Here is a 17,024-nt window from a genome sequence, read left to right as displayed (position 1 = left end):
AATTCTTGGATTCCCAGGAAACTGTAAGATGCCCCATTAATTTAGCAACCAGTTTTTAAAAATAAAAAGGGAAAAGAAAGAAACATGACATTAAACATGCACGTGGATTGCATGACTCAGGAAGGACATGCCTGTTCTCAGTCCTAGGGACAGGCTGAGTTCAGAGCCTGGAAATTAAGCAGAGATCAAGGTAAAGGTCCAGCCTGTCTCCAGCTTTTAGGCCACAGACCTAGAGCTTAGTGCCAGAAGAGAGCTTGAAAATGAATACATACAACACCCTCTTCTGAGAAACTGAGGCACAGAGCTGTTGGGTGTCCTGCCAAGTGACAAGAGGTTAGTTGAAACAGAGCTAGAACTTGAACCTATAGTCTTCCAATATTTCATCATCAATTTTGGATTTTAGAATAGATCTTCCCCTAAACTGTTTCCCTTCCCAAATTCTTTCTCCCTGGTGCCTGGCTGCCCATCCTCATCCTTAGACAAGGGGTGTGTGTGTGTGTGTGTGTTGTTGTTGTTGTTGTTGTTGTTGTTGGATTCCCCAGGAAACAGACTCTGAGGCAGAGATTTGCATTCAGGAGGTACCCTAGAGCATGCTTTCAGGAACAATGCCTCAAAGGAACTAAGGGGGACAAGATTGGGCAGAAAGAGAAGTTGAGGCCACAGCTGATCCTACACAGCGTTCTAGAGCTCAGATGGTCCTCCAGAGCAGTCTTAGATCAAGGCTAGGGGGCAGGATCCTTAGCCTTTCCACAGTGAACCTTGGTATAACCATAAGCAAGGTAACTCCTTCCAGCTAAGAACAAAACTCAGAGGATTAAAATCAAGGTATTGGCAGGGTTTCATTCCCTTCTGGAGGCTCTAGGGAAGAATCCATTTCAGTGCTTTTTCCAGCTTCTAGATTGTGGTGATGGTTACACAACTATGTGAATGAACAAAAGTCATTAAACTGTACACTTCAGAGAGGTAGATTGTATGGCATGTGAATATCTTAATAAAGTTGTTTGAAAATCCTTTACAGATGCTGCTGTATTCTTCACTTTGTATCACACTAGGAGGCATTTTATAGATGGTTGTCCTTATTCGTGAGAAATGTTAAGATTGAACTCTGGGTTAAGGTGATGACAACTGATGGTTGTCAGCACCTGGTATTCCGAGGTGGTCTCCCATTCAAGTACTAACCAGGCCCAACTCTGCTTCCTTCTGAGATCAGACAAGATCGGGCACGTTCAGGATGGCATGGCCATAGACGGAAACTATATTTTTAACAAGTGCTTCAGAAAATTTATCTACCTTACAGGAATAATGCTACCTTATAAGGATGTTATGAGGATGAAATCAGAATGTGACATAGAGTAAATCATAAATATAGTAGGTAGAAGAAGCCACACATCCCTGGCCCCTGAAGAAAGATGTTCACATCCTGATCCCTAGAATCTATAAATGTGTTACTTTATAGTAAAAGGAACTTTGCAGATGTGATTAAGTTTAAGAATCTAGAGATGAGGAAATTACTTTTTATTATCTGGGTGGAATCTCAGGAGCTTAAAATCATGGTTCAGGAAAAATATTTTAAATGTTAGCTCTGTTCAACAATGCAGCATTTTCATTCACATTAGAACCTTTATCACCAAAATCAATTGTTCCTACAAGGAAATACAATCCAGCTTTCTCCTATTCCACAGACCTGCTCCTCTTCCACTATTCCCACCCAGTTAATGGCACCTACCATTCACCCAGTTGCTGAGACAAAAACAGGAGACATCCTAGGCTTGGCTTTCTCTCTAATTTTCATGCTCACTTACCAGGTCCAACTGATTTACTTCCTAAATGTTTCCTTCAAACTTATCTAGTCTTCTGCATGCCACTCAGGGTCTTATCAACTCTCATCTGGACCATTCATTCATCAAATATTTACTGAATGTCTCTTATGGGCTTTTTGTAGCAGTGAGGAGAAATAACAGCATGTTTGTGTGCTTAGAGAAACAATAAAAGGGGTGGGGATGAAGACATAGAAGAGAGGAGAGAATTGCTGGAATGCAGGTGTTCTAGGGAAAAAGTAGAAAGTTGTCCTTCCATAAGCTCAGGGACAATTCCATATAGTAACAGGAAAGAAAGAGTATGTGGGTACAGATGCTGAGAGGTAGGAAGAGGTGGTAGGGGGTAAATTCTTTTGGTTGCATCATTTTTCTAAGTACAGAAACAAGCTGATAGTGAAGATGGGGGATTAGGTGTTGTGGGTTAGAGAAGCTGTGAAATACTCATCTAGGACAGTAAGAGGACAAGGGATAGGCAATGTGTTTGCCAGGAAGCAGTAGGGTTCAGAGTCATGGTAGAGGTTGAGGGAGACATATCAGTGTGAGCATACATTTTTCTCTAGTCCTGTTCAGCTGCAGATTTGGATTTAATCACAATCGTAGTTTTTACCAAAGCATGATGAACAAAGCTGGGCAAGGGAGTAATTTAAATAGAATTTAAGCAGAGCAAGAAGGAAACATCAGGGAAGTGAGGGACAGCGAAAAGGTGGTAGGAACAATGAATTTTACGTGGAACGAAGGGATTGCATTGCTAGAGGAGTGAACTGCAGAGCGATTAGAATAGGATGGATGAAACAGAGGACAGAGAAGGGATGTGGTAACAACAAGTAGTAACAGAAGTGCTTAAGAGAAGGGATGTGGTAATAACAAGTAGTAACAGAAGTGCTTAACAAACGTTCACAAACGTTGACATCAAGGGGAAAAAACCTTATCCCGTTAATATTAGCATTTTCCTCAATACTGAGCATCTACTCTGCCCTAGATACGGGTAAAACCTCAGTATTTTCCACACATCCAAATAATGGGTGGAACGAAGGGCAAATTCCTTTCATGTATCCAGTGAGCAACATTTAGGGAATTTCAGCAGATTACAGCATCAATGTTTCATTGAACCCATTATGCTTCATTATACAGGTATATAGTCTCTTAAAAAAAAATTCCAACGCAAAACAAAAGGTCCCTCTGCCCTTCACACCTCCTTGCCTCGATCCCACGCGTCTCAGAAGGGTTAAGGAGAGCAGGTGGAGATTCACAGGACGACACCCAGGTGCCGGGAGAGAGGACCGCAAACTCGGAAGCCGGCAGAGGGCGCCGACCCGCCAGGCCTCCGGGACCTCGCACTCCGGGGAGGTTCAGACCGCGCCGTCATTTTTAAAATGGAAACAAACCCAGCCCCGCCCCCCGCCCTGGGGCCGCCGGGTAAAGGGCTCCGCCCCCGGCGGCCTCCGGGCCCGTCACGCGGAGGTTCCTGCGGGTTGGTTACCCGTGCCCTTTCTCTTTTGGCTTCCTCCCTGCCCACCCGTTTCTCCAGCCAACTCGCTGGTAACCCCGAAAGACAGGGTGGAAGCCGCCGTTCCCTTCCCCGGGGTTCATCACTAACCCGCGCCGCCGCCCACCCCTCCCCCGGAAGTGACGACAGCCGCCCAGTCCTGCTGGTGTCCCGTCGGGCCTCGCGGCGGCGGCGCGAAGATGGCGGCGGCGGGAGCCCTGGAACGGAGCTTCATGGAGCTCAGCGGTGCTGAGCGCGAAAGGCCGAGGCGCTTTCGGGAATTCACAGTCTGCGGCGATGGTACGAAAGTAGCCGAGGAGGGCGCCATCCTGTCCTTCCCCTCGGGCTCCTACCATGAGTCCCTAAATCTCTGATCCCCTGTTCATCCTCCTAAGTCCACATGCCTATAACCCCGGGATCAGAGCTTCCTTAGGGTCCTATTTTGTCTTTCTCTTTTTATATGGATTATCAGTCTGTCACCCTTTGCTTTCTCGGAGTCCTCAGTCCCTGTTATCCCCAGAGAACCACGTTAAAGCTGACCACTCTCCTTTTGCAGGGACTGCAAATGCCTTGACCGGAACCGTGAAATACAGTGAGAGCGCTGGAGGCTTCTATTATGTGGAAAGTGGCAAGTTGTTCTCTGTCACCAGAAACAGGTTCATCCATTGGTAAGTGTTGTGTTTGCCAAACCCCCTGGAAGGTCGGGTTGTTCGGCGTCTGAATTTTTGTGGCTGTTCGAAAAGTGACATTCTCCAAATTGGTAATTGGCAGAAAGAGAAAGATTGTTTTCTAACATCTGAATCAGGAGAAAATTAAGGAGACCAGAATTCTAGGAGAGGTACCCTCCCAGGGCTGCACTAAAGGTAGGGGAAATGTAGCTTGGGGGATAGAGTCGTAAAGACCAGTTTTAAACATTAACTCACTATGTTATCACAGTGCTTTACAGTTTCATTCTACAAACACGTTTGAGCTTTTACATGTCAAGCGCTGTGCTAGGTGTGCTAGGGATGAAATAGTGAACAAAAACTACCATGCAAGATGTAGCAGTTTAGATGTGGACCCATATTTCACAGGGCAGTTTTAAGAAAAGAGACATTAAACTGATGATCACAACATAGGTATATCAATACAAGTTTTTTCTACTTGCCTCAGTGGAAAAGTGTAGGGGCTATGAGAGGGTCATGGGAGGACCAAATTTTATTGGTGGGGTTTGGAAGGCCTTAAGGAAGGAAGTCACATTTAACCTGGTATCTGAAAGGTAAATGGTTAGCTAAGCAGGGTGTTGTGGGAGGGAACAGTTAGCAAGTGGGGTCACCATATGCAAAGTCCATGAGGTGGAAAGAACTTGGTGGGTTTGAGGAACTAACTGAAGGTCTGTGTGGCTTAAGTGCAATGGGGAAAACAAAGTGGTATGAGAGATGCTGAGACCAAAAAGGTAGGCAGGATTCATTATGAGGGACCCTGAGATCTTTTTAAGGATTTTGGACTTCTTCTTAGGTACGTTGAACAATTATTGAAGAGTCTCAAAGGATTGCTAACATGATCAGAATTGCATTTTTTTAAAAAAAATCAGTCTACTTTGTGGAAAGTGGTTTTTGGATGGGAATAATACAAAAGAAAGATTTGCTTTTATGATAGCCCAAGTAAGAGATACTGAGAATGACTAGGAAAAGAGTTGTGGGAATGACTAGGAAAAGAGAAATAGATGGATTCAACATACACTGAGAAAGTAGATTCACTAGGACTTAATGATAGATTGACTATGGGGTGGGAGATGGTAAGGGAAAATGAAGGAACAAGGACAACTCGTTGGTTTCTGGTGTGACTAACCAGGTACATATGGCAGGGGTTTTGAGAGATTTGAATAATTCTTTTAGATGTACTAAATGTGAAGTATCTGTGTAGCAGCCTTTTGGCAATGTCAGGTAGGTATTGAAATTTACATGTCTCAGGCTCAGAAAAAAGACCTATGTTAGAGATAAATATCTCACTTAAGAGATGTTTTTGAGCATTTAATATGTTTTAGTTAATGTTTAGTTACTGGGGATACGGCAGGAACAAAGCAGACAGAGTCCCTGCTCCCATGGAGGGAAACAGGCAATAAACAAGTTACAAAAAAAAAAGTCAGTATGGTTTGTCAGGTGATAAGTGGAATAGAGAACAGGGAAACAAGTTAAGAGGGAAGAGAAATGCCTATGGGAGATAATATTTTGTATAGGATAGTCGGGCAAGACCCACTGATATGGTGACATTTGAGCAGAGGAAGGAAAGAAATCTGGGTGACAAGAATTTCAGGTAGAGCATTCCAAGAAAAAAAGTTGCAAAGAACTTTGAAACAGGAACTTCTATGTTGTATTCAAAGAATGTCAAAGGGTCACGAATCCGTAGATGAGTGAACAAAGGGTAGAGTAATAAGAAAGGTAGCCAAGGACCAGGTCAGGACTTTGTCAGTTATTTTAAGCCTTCGACTTTTACTCTGAGATGGAAAGAAGCCATTTAAGAGTTTTAAGTGAAGGAATGGCATAATCTAAGTTGCATTTTTAAGGGATTAATGTGGCCGTGGATTGAGAACACTATGGTGGGAAAAGGGTGGGAGCATGGAGACCAGTTAGGAAGTCAGTGCCACAATCCAGACAAGAAATGATGCTGGCTTAGACCAGGGTGGCCTTGGTAGAAGCAATGAGAAATGTTCTGATTGTGGATATGTTTTGAAGGTGAATTTGTTAGAATTTACTATTGGATACAGATTTCTGGCTTGAGCAACTGAAAGTTATAGAGATGCCATTAACTGTGTTGGAAGAGTGCAGGTGAAGCAGGTGTTTTTGTTTCTTTGTTTTTTGGATTTGCTGGGTCTAGGAAATCTGTTTTGGACAGGTTTTGTTTGAGACCCTGTTAGATACCCAAGTGGAAGTGATGAGGCAAAGGTTAGGAGTTTAGCGGATACTTTGGGCAGACAATACATATTTGGGAATTTTTGGCATTAGATGGCATTTAAAGCTGTTCTACTGAATAAAGCCACATAGAGAATGAGTATAAATAGGGGTTTCTTAGCGTCTGCACTATGAGCATTTGGAGGCAGGTAAGTCTTTGTGGTAAGGGCTGTCCTGTACATTACAGGGTGTTAAGCAACATCCCTGGCCTCTGCCCACTACGTAGCAATCATGCACACATGTGCACGCACACCACATTTAGTTGTGAGAAGCAAAAATCTCCAGATATTGCTATCTGTCCTTGGGGATTGGGGCAGAATGGCCCCCAGTTGAGAACCACTGTGTAGATGAGGGAGGATAAGAGGACTGAACTCTGGATCACTCCTATTTTTAGGAAACTGAGGAACCAGTGAAGGAAACGGAGAAGGAGTAGCTAGTAAGAATTGAACAAAAAGATAGTTGTGTCCCACAAAGTCAAGGAACTATTTCAAGAAGGTGTAGAGTAAAAAAACTATTAAATGCTGCATATAAGTCAGAGAAATGAAAATCGACATTGCACCATGGAGGACATCAGTGACTTTGTCAGGAACTGCTCCAGTAAGTGGTACAAAAGCCTGAATGAAGTGGATTCTAGAGAGAAGGGGGCGGGGAATTGTGAGCTGAGAACAACTCCCTCAAGGAGCATTGCTGTGAGAGGAGCAGCGAAGTTAAATGGTAGTGGGAAGGTGATGGTATAGGAGATATATAATAGTACGTTTACATGCAGTCAAGGGTAACCACTAGAGGAGAGGAATTGAAGAAGCTGAGAAAGTGAGGTATTAGAAAACACATGGATATTGAAATCATTCAGAATATGGCAGGAGAAGTAAGAGTGAGCCAGGAGCTAAAGCCTTCAAGGAATGAGAGAGATCTGTAGATAACTAATATGCAGGATAGCAGGTGGTATCTGATTGCCTGAGCTTCAGAGCTGAGTGGTTAGGGCAGGGAGTAAGGAACAATGGCCTAGGGGGCAACAGGAAGCAAGCAAGATATCTGTGCTCTGCCCTGAGGCTCCATTACAAGGAGCATGGTAGAGAAAGCTACCACCATTAGAGAAGGATGGGGTGTGGGCAGTGTCCTACAGGAATATCCAGAACCTAATTTTAACCATAAGGCAGGAAAGTGAAGCGATTGTTCAGAGATGAGGTTGAAGATCCAGAAAATTGTGCTTATGACACAGTGAGTTACCCAAGTAGCTCTGGGGAATCATCGGGGCTTCAGTGGTGCTTGCAATGTTGGGAAAATGTGTACAGTGAGCAGAAAATATGATCCAGGATCAGGGTTTGAGGGACTAGCATGTAGGGGGTCAGGTCAAGGAGAAGGAGAGGGAATGCCCAGAGGTGTAGGAGCCAAACCAGGAGAGGTGGTATGGAAGTCGAGAGAGGAGACTTTTAAGGATGGCATGGTCAAGTATGTGGATTGTTGCAAAGAGGTCAAGTAAGAGAAGGACTGAGTCCTTTGGAATTGGTCTGGTGACTTTGGTAAGAAGAGGGTTGGTTGAAGCGTATGAAGGAGGTGAGGAAATAAGAGAAAGTTTGGCCGTGGAGGGCAATGAAGAGAATGTGATAGTTGGATGGGAGCTGGAATGGGGTGATGGAAAGAGAAAGGCCTGAGAAGAGCATATTTGCATGTCGGTAGAAGGCTCTGGAAGAAGGAGAGATGGATGCAGGAGGGATATTCTTGAGAAAGTCAGAGATTGGCCTTTAATTGCTAGAAGGAGACCTGCTCTTTGGGTAGTATGGTAATCAAGGTAATGAGATGTTATGGCATTCCCAGCTTAGTGCCTTCTATAGTTCCAGAGCTACTATGTGGCAGTTGCACTTGGAGAAGAGTCTGCCCTGAATCCTAGCAGGAAGAAGTAGCGGAAGGAAGGGGAGGGGAAATACCCATATGTATTAAGGTCACTATAGTTTGAGGCTGTAGTTATATATGTGGAGGCCATGTTCCACCTCAAGTAATGGGGGTATGTGGCATGATTTTCATTAGAGTGGAGTGTAATTGCATTGAATATAGTTCTAAATAAGTGGACTGTCAAGTTTGGAAATGTCTTCATATGATAAGATTTGAGTTTTATAGTATGCTTGGTAAATCTATATAAGGTGGTTCAGGGTGTAAAAATTGGTCTGACTATGTTTATCCAAAATTTTCAAATTGGGAGAGTTTACCAGGAAACTATTTCCATGTATTTCAGTGCTACAATTAGTTAGAAAGAAAAGCATAAACTTTTTAAAGAAATGTACTTTTTTTTAACAGGAAGACCTCCGGAGATACACTGGAGCTGGTGGAAGAGTCACTGGATATAAATTTGTTGAATAATGCAGTTCGCCTCAAATTCCAAAATTGCAGCCTCTTACCTGGAGGGGTTCATGTCTCTGAGACTCAGAATCATGTGATAATCTTGATATTAACCAATCAAACAGTACACAGGTTGCTTTTACCACACCCTTCCCGGATGTATAGGAGCGTAAGTTGATTAAGTCCTTTATTAGATTCCTCTGGCTGTCACACATAAGTACTGGAGCAATAGCCTTTGGAATTGAAGGAAAGTTGAATTCCTTGGTAGCCCTCACCACACACAGTTTGATAGTTACTATTTAAAATGATCAGACACATTGTAGGTTGAAGAAATAGTTTTCATTTAAAAAAATAGATTTCTTTTTAAGCTGGACGATTTTTTACTCTAGAAGCTTTGGTAGCAATTGAGAGGAACTATGCAAAGTTAAGCTTATTCTGATTTAACAGATTTTTCTTTGTAATTACCCCACAGGAGTTAGTAGTTGAAAGTCAGATGCAATCAATATTCACTGACATTGGAAAAGTTGATTTCAGAGATCCTTGCAACAATCAGTTAATTCCAGCAGTCCCCGGACTCCCCCCTAATTCTACCACCTCGGCAGCCTGGCTTAGCAATGATGGGGAGGCCCTGTTTGCTCTACCTTCTGCTGCTGGAGGAATCTTCGTTCTTAAACTACCTCCTTACGACATACCTGGTAAGAATGGGAACTGAATGTGGATATAACTTTAAACAAGGAAGGTTGGCATTAACACAGATCTTGGAGATCCATACCCATCACTCAACACAGGAATTGCTTCCATAACACTCCTGAAAAGATCATTCAGTGTCACTTACCCAATGCATCCCAAATGCTTCACTGTTTTCTTCCAAGAGGGCATGATTTTATATAGTGGATGAGGAACTGTAAAGCTTACTGGAATATGGGAAAACATAACTAAGACAGCCTATTCTAAGGTCTCTTGTAGAGATCAGTTGACTACCTTTATGTTGAGGTACTATAACTAAAATTAATTAATGAAAACAAGAAAGTCGAGTTGCTGATATCCTGCTTCAAGTCACCACTATCTCTTGCCTGGATTATTGCATCACCTTCCTCAATATCTCCCCAGATCTGTCCTTAACTCCTACACAGAAACTTCTCGGGCAGACTGAAATACTTAAAACCTAAATCAAGTCATGTCAGTAAACTACTCAAAGCCCTCGAATGAGGGCGGTTCTTATCTCACTCTGAATCAACCCACAGTCCTTACATTGGTGAACAGGACCCCTCACCTCAGCACCAGCCACATGCCTTTTTGCAGTCCCTTGAACACACAGGCACGCCTTCCTCAGGGCTTTTGCCTGGAATAGTCTCCGCAGCAACCAGCTTGGCTCCTTCCTTTAGCTCCTTTAGGTCTTTACTCAATGCCCCCCTCAGCTAGGCCCTCCCTGACCACCCTTTTCAAAATTGCACACACACCCTGCCGTAGCTTTCACTTTCCGTGTTTTATTTTTCTCTTATTGCTAATTCTACTTAATTTGTTAACTTCTTGCTTCTCCCATCTCCCAATGGAATGTAAGTTCCATGAAGGCAGGATTTTGTTTGTTTACTGCTCCATCTCCAACACCTAGCACTGCCTGACACATGAAAGGTGCCCATTGATTCTTTGTCAAAGAATAAAGTATTTCTTCTAAACAATACGAGTTATTTATAAATGGCAAAAATTTTCCCTAGGAATCTAAAAATGCTATTTTTATTGATCCAATAATGATTCAAAATATTTTAGGTGCGATATACATGAAAAGGTACATCTTAAGACTTCTTATAGAAATGTAGAAGCCTGTCATTTGTTATAAAGAGCTTGTTCATTGTTGCATCCTTCTTGCCTTTGGGTGTCACGAAGTATCATCAAGAGGTGTCTTGGATGTCATTGATCTGTTTTCAATCTTTTAGGAATGGTGTCAATTGTGGAACTGAAACAGAGTTCAGTAATGCAACGATTGCTTATAGGCTGGATGCCAACAGCTATCAGGTGAGTGCTGTCTGGCAGGTAAATCAGGGGGCCTGAGAATTTAATTTTACATGGGTCAGCACCTGTTACTGCTTCCAGTATTACTCCAAGGCAGGTAAAGATTACACTGGAAAGGAGAGTCTGCACAATATCACTTCCCATCTGAGGAGAGCCACGCTCCAGAGCCCACCTCATTTGAGATTGGCCACCCTGACAGCAAAAAGTAGCTTACTGTGTATGTCTTCCCAATATCTATTTCAGCGCTCTGCCTCGACTTACCAAATCAATTTTGTGTAATATTCAAAGTAGAAAGTTTCTGATGATTAGGACAGTATTCCATTGTTACATAGAGCCTTTTAAAATTTATCATAGTAATCGATTACAAATCAAATAAAAAGTGTAGTGGTCTTACACCAACATATAAACACTTGCTCCTTATGTTGATTAAAAGTATACATTTCTAATTTTATATCTTAAATTGCAAATTCTAACAATCAGATGATTTGCAATAGTCAAACTCTAAACTGGCCTTATGTTTTTAGAGGTGATCAGGGACCTTCAGATCGTCCCCTCAGCCTTGCCATTCATTGTGTCGAGCATGATGCCTTCATCTTTGCTCTGTGCCAGGATCATAAACTACGAATGTGGTCTTATAAGGTAAATGCTACATTTATAGTTTCTATAAGTTAAAATAGGACTGTGAATTGTTAGAGAATTGAAGTAAATCTTGCTGCTTCTCTTAGGTTATCAGATCTCTTAGTTTGAAAATTATAGGCCATTTCCAGATTTAGACAGTTTCGTTTGGCTTTATTTTTCTTATATTTCTCCCCTTGTCTTTATATTTTGAAAATTATGAGTCTTAACAGAAAAGGTGAAATAATAGTACAGAGTATACCATTCACTTAAGAACAAATATGCTTTAGAAGTTCAGGTTCATAAAATAGTTTTCAAGATTCACCAAAAAACTGATAATTTTATCTATCAGAGATAATTTCATCTTACCCCTCAAAAAGAAATCTGTAGGGTCCTTCAGCAAACAAACTGTCTGCTGCAATGTTACACTCCAGTATCTTGGGACTGCCTTATTTCTGTTGTGTGAAGTTGTCCATCATGTCCCTAACTTGTCAATAAAAGTGATGTTTTTTTTTTTAATGTCCAAAAAAAAGAGTGGATGTGTATCCTTTAAAGAGGAAGGGGATTTGTTTTCTAACCTAAATATTCTTTGATACCAGTTATTAACTCTTTTATCTTGGGCAGGACCAGATGTGCCTGATGGTAGCTGACATGCTGGAATATGTCCCTGTGAATAAAGACCTTCGGCTCATGGCTGGGACTGGACACAAATTACGACTTGCTTATTCCCCTTCCATGGGACTCTATCTAGGGATATACATGCATGCACCAAAACGAGGACAGGTATGAAATATGACACATCAGGTTATTCTCTATGTATTGATGTGGGGGAGGAGCTGTAGCTTCATTAAGTCAATTTCAGACACCAACCTAAATGTCTCATGTGTTTCCACTGAGATGGTGGGTTTTGTGTTACTATGTGAATTAAAAGGTCTTGAAAGAGAAGTCAGAATAAAAGGAGGTAGAGAATTTAAAAGAATATGACAGGAAAAGTTAACCAAAATGAAATGAGAAAGAGCAAATTTAGGTCTACGAAAAAATGGAGTTATTTAAGGGACATAGGGGAAGTTAATTTTTAGAAATAATTTTGCTCATCAAACACAAGCTGTTGCATGAAAATGAGATATTTAGGATGTGATACAATAGCATAATCATAAACAGCTGTTTGTTGGGTATTATGTTTGGCACAGTGCCAGGCCCTTTATGTACATTAACATAAATGCTTGGAGTATGCTTGCTCAGCTCACACTTTACATGTTATCCACTTACTCTTATTAACATTCCAATGAGGTTCGTCCTCCTCACTCTGCATGGATCCCTCATGCTGGCTGCTGCCCTGCCTGGGTGCCCACATTCCTGTTAGACTCTGATATCCCATTCCAGGTTGCCCCTTCATATAGATGCCCTCCACACTATTTGGGCCCTGATTCTCTGCACTAGGCCACCCACATGCAATGGACACCCTTCTCACCTACTTGGGCTCTAATCCCCACTGCAGGCTGCAGGCTGCTACTCTGTATGGACACCCTTCTAGTCCTGTTGAGTTTCCACCTGGTCAGGCCCTTCGTTTTGTGGAAGCCCTCTCACCCTGCTCCTGCTCCTATACCCTAAACCAGGCTACTCCCAAAGGTGGACACTGTTCTCACCTCCTTGGGCTCTTGATTCATCCCATGACCCCTTTTGAGGGCTCAATAATTTGCTAGAACAGCCCACAGAACTCAAAGAATCACTTATGTTTACTAGTTTATTATATGACAAAGGATCTAGAGAAACAGCCAGATGAAAAGGTATATAGAGTGAGGTCCAGAAAGGTCCTGAGTGCAAGGGCTTCTCTTTCCATGGTATTGGGGTGGGGTGTGCCACCCTCCCAGCACAGGGATGTGTTCACTAGCTCGGAAGCTCTCCAAGTCCTATACTTTAGGGGTTTTTATGGAGGCTTCATCATGTAGGCATGAGCCATTAACTCAGTCTTTAGCCTCTCTCCCTTCCCTGGAGGATGAAGGTTGGGCTGAAAGTTCCAGGCTTCCAATTATGGTTTGGTCTTTCTGTTGTCCAGCCCCCATCCTGAAGCTATCCAGGAGTTTCCTCATTCCTATCATCCAGGAAGTTCCAAGAGACTTAAGATCTCTGTGTCAAGAACTGGGATCAAAGACCAAATATTAGAACAAAAGATGCTCCTGGTACCCCTGTCATTCAAGGGATTGTAAGTGTTTTAGGAGCTTAGTGTCAGGAACCAGGGGCAGAGACCAATATATAGAGAAGTGATTATTTCACAGTTCCTAATAGAGTGTGTTTAAATCATACTGGAAAATATTGCCATCTTAGTATTAAGCCTTTTACCATGAACATTGGATGCTTTTCTGTTTATTTAGATCTATAATTTTTTTAACAATGTTTTATAGTTTTCAGAATACAAATTTTGCGGTTCTTTTGATCATTTTATTCCTAGGTATTTTATTCTTTTTGATGCTATCATAAATGGAATTATTTTCTTAATTTCATTTTCAGGTTGTTCGTTGCAAATTTATAGAAAAACAGTTGATTTTTGTATATTGACCATGAATCCTACAACCTTACTGAACTTTTATTAGTTCTAATAGTGTTATAGTGGAATCCTTAGGACTTTCTAAATACAGGTTATACTGCCTCCTTTCCAATATAGATGCCATTTCTTTCTTTTTTTCCTTTTTTTTTTTTTTTTTTTTGCTGAATTGCCCTGGACATATACTCCAGCACAATGTTAAATAGAAGTGGCAAGGCCTGATATCATTGTCTTCTTCCTTGATCTAAAGGAAAAAGCTTTCAACGTTTCACTATTGAGTATATATTAGTTGTGAATTTTTCATAAATGCCATTTATTGGGTAGGGGAAGTTTCTACTCCTAGTTTTTATGAAAGTGTGTTTGGTTTGGTGTGGTTATCTTGATTCACATTAAGACATTTTTACTCACCATTTGCTTTTGCATCATCAGTGCAAATATCAACACAGCGAAAAGGCCAAATAATGTCATAGTATTATTTTGAAAGGAATTTTAACCTCACTGACCCCCTGAAACGTCTCAGGCACCTATAAGAGTCTATGGACCACATTTTGAGAACCAGTGCCCTAAAAGTTAGATCCAGAGTTGAATGTGGTATTCTAGGAGTGGTGTCAGAATGAGCAGAGCTCTTACCTCCTTTGTTTTGAACACTGTGGTTCTATCAGGGAAACTTTTTCGGCAGCCATGTAACCCTCATGCCTGTTCAGATTGTTATGAATTTATAGTCTTTTCTCTTCCCCTCTTTACAAAAACTGCTCTTCAGCATGGTTTTTTCTCCTTAATCTGCATAGTTGCACCTTTGTATTTTTTAATTTCTAATATTTTACATCCATTTCTATTAATATTATTTGTTCTTGTTTTTCTTTTGGTTCTTTGGATTCTAAGTCTGTTAATAAGTGTTTTAATTCAGTAGGTTCTCACCGATATAATAAGCATGCTATCTGTATTTCCATCTAAGAAATTTATAAAAATCTCAAACAGAAGTCTTGTAGTGCTTGCTTTGGCAGCACATATACTAAAATTGGAACAATACAGAAAAGATTAGCATGGCCCCTGTACAAAGATGACATGCAAATTCATGAAGCATTCCATATTTTTAAGTAGTACAAATTAGTAGTTACAAAATGGTTACAAGGATTTAGAGTATAGCATAGGGTATATAGTCAATATTGTAATGGCTGTGTGTAGTGACAGATGGGTGCTAGAATAATCAGAGAGATCACTTCATGGATTGTATAAATGTCTAACTTTTTAAGATTTAAAATAAAATTTAAAAAAAAAGAAGTCTTGTAGATCTACCGTGTTGTGTATGGACTAGTCCTGGGCCAGGAATTCTTAGTGATTTGACAATGCCATAGATATCCACATACAGAGTTTATATATTTTATAAAAGTAATCAGTCTGCAATGGATTGGAAATTAAAAAACAAACCAAAACAAAACTAATCCTTAATTACAGGTAGTTTGAGAACCACTGCATTAGACGAACATTCTTCCAACTTGTTTTTTGGCTAGAATCTGCAATAAGAAATATTTTTCATTGCTACCTAGTATATACATATGAGATGATGAACATTAACAACAAAATTTTTATAAAGTATTTACTATGAGTGATGATATGATGAACTCTGATACTTCCCTTTGGGGTGCTTTTTTTTTTTTTAATGCTGTATGAGACCTGCTATATTGATTAATATTCCACTAATGAGTTGAGGTCTGTAGCTTATAAAATACAACTCTAGGCTGGGGTAAATATGATTACCACATATATTTTTCTTATTTCATACAGTCTTTTTTTTTTCTCAAAAGGGACTCTGTGTGTGTGTGTGTATTATATATATTATAATATATATAAATATATATTTACTTGTTGAAAATTGCTTACATTGTAAGGACAGACCCATTGTCACTCTTACTAGTCTGAAGCATTATTACTCTTGTCAGTGAATTTTCTTTTTTTTTTTTCAATTACAGTTAACATTAACATTATATTAGCTTCAGGTGTATAACATAGTTGTTAGACTTATGTATTTTGCGAAGTGGTCATCTCCATTAAGTCTAGTACCCACTTAGCATCATACAGTTATTACGGTATTACTGATTATATTTCCTATGCTGTACTTTACATCTCTGACATCTTTTTTGTAACTACCAATTTGTTCTGTGAATTTTCTTTATCAAAAAATTATTTTAAGTACCCATCAAATTATTTTGAGTTTGAATTTTTTTGTTTTGACAAGGGAGTTAAATACTAAAGATGAAGTATTTTATAGGGTTTTTGTTTTTGTTTTTTTAATAAAGATTAACTGGCTAATGTTGATTTGTATTGTATATATGTTTTAAACTTAAGAATAGGTTTCTGACCATAATGAGATACCACCTCACACCCATTAGGATGGCTGCTATCAAAAACAAAACAAAACAGAAAATAACAAGTGATGGCAAGGATGTGGAGAAATCATAATCCTTATGCATTGCTGATGGGAATGTAAAATGCTATAGTCGCTATGGAAAATAGTATGGCAGTTTCTCAAAAAAATAATCATAGAATTACTCTATGATCCAGCAATTCTACTTCTGGGTATACACTCAAAAGAATTCAAAACAGGGTCTCAAAAAGATATTTGTACACCCATGTTTATTACATTATTCACAATAGCCAAGAGATGGAAGCAACCAGTGTTCATCAACACATGAATGAATAAACAAAATATGGTATATGCATAAAGTGAAATTTAGCTGTAAAAAGGAATGAAGTTGTGATAAATATTATAACATAGATGAACCTTGAGGATATTATGCTAAGTGAAATAAACCAGTCAAAAAAGACAAATACTCTTAAGATTTTACTTATATAAAGCACCTAGAGTAGTCATCGTCATAGAGACAAAGTAGAATGGTGGTTGCCAAAGGTTTGGGGGAGAGGAGAATGCGGAGTCGTTTAACAGGTATAGAGTTTCAGTTTTGCAAGATGAAAAGTTTGAGAGATCGGCTGCACAACAATGTGAATGTACTTAACACCACTGATTAAGATGGTATAAATATAATGTGTATTTGACCATACTTTTTTCAAATTAGTTTCTGAATGCTAATAACTCATTTAAAAAAGTAGCACATTGATTATTTCAAATAATAAATTATCAATTTGTGTTTTAACAGTTCTGCATTTTCCAGCTGGTGAGCACTGAGAATAACCGCTACAGTCTAGATCACATTTCCTCCCTATTCACTTCTCAGGTAGGTTGGATCATCCTTTGTATATAAGTATAGGAAAGAAGAATTGGCTGACTCAAC

At 40.2% G+C, this 17,024-nt stretch overlaps 1 protein-coding gene and 1 non-coding gene across 2 annotated transcripts in view; both read left to right on the top strand.

Moving 5' to 3' along the window:
* The window catches only part of NUP160 (nucleoporin 160), a 55,850-nt gene that overhangs the window by 11,691 nt on the left and 27,135 nt on the right, over positions 1 to 17,024 (top strand). Inside the window, exons 2-9 of the mRNA XM_015586357.2 lie at positions 3,413 to 3,603; positions 3,860 to 3,971; positions 8,526 to 8,736; positions 9,040 to 9,262; positions 10,502 to 10,580; positions 11,102 to 11,216; positions 11,817 to 11,975; positions 16,890 to 16,967. Of these exons, the coding sequence (XP_015441843.2) occupies positions 3,413 to 3,603; positions 3,860 to 3,971; positions 8,526 to 8,736; positions 9,040 to 9,262; positions 10,502 to 10,580; positions 11,102 to 11,216; positions 11,817 to 11,975; positions 16,890 to 16,967 (1,168 nt within the window). The remainder of the gene's footprint in view (positions 1 to 3,412; positions 3,604 to 3,859; positions 3,972 to 8,525; positions 8,737 to 9,039; positions 9,263 to 10,501; positions 10,581 to 11,101; positions 11,217 to 11,816; positions 11,976 to 16,889; positions 16,968 to 17,024) is intronic.
* LOC112476727 lies at positions 14,723 to 14,829 on the top strand. Its single transcript, XR_003045186.1, has one exon. It is a non-coding gene; the product is annotated as a U6 spliceosomal RNA (small nuclear RNA).

This window comes from Pteropus alecto, unplaced genomic scaffold (genome assembly GCF_000325575.1).
Source record: "Pteropus alecto unplaced genomic scaffold, ASM32557v1 scaffold71, whole genome shotgun sequence".
In the NCBI taxonomy this organism is placed as follows: domain Eukaryota; kingdom Metazoa; phylum Chordata; class Mammalia; order Chiroptera; family Pteropodidae; genus Pteropus; species Pteropus alecto.
This window is presented reverse-complemented; position numbering and strand designations above follow the sequence as displayed.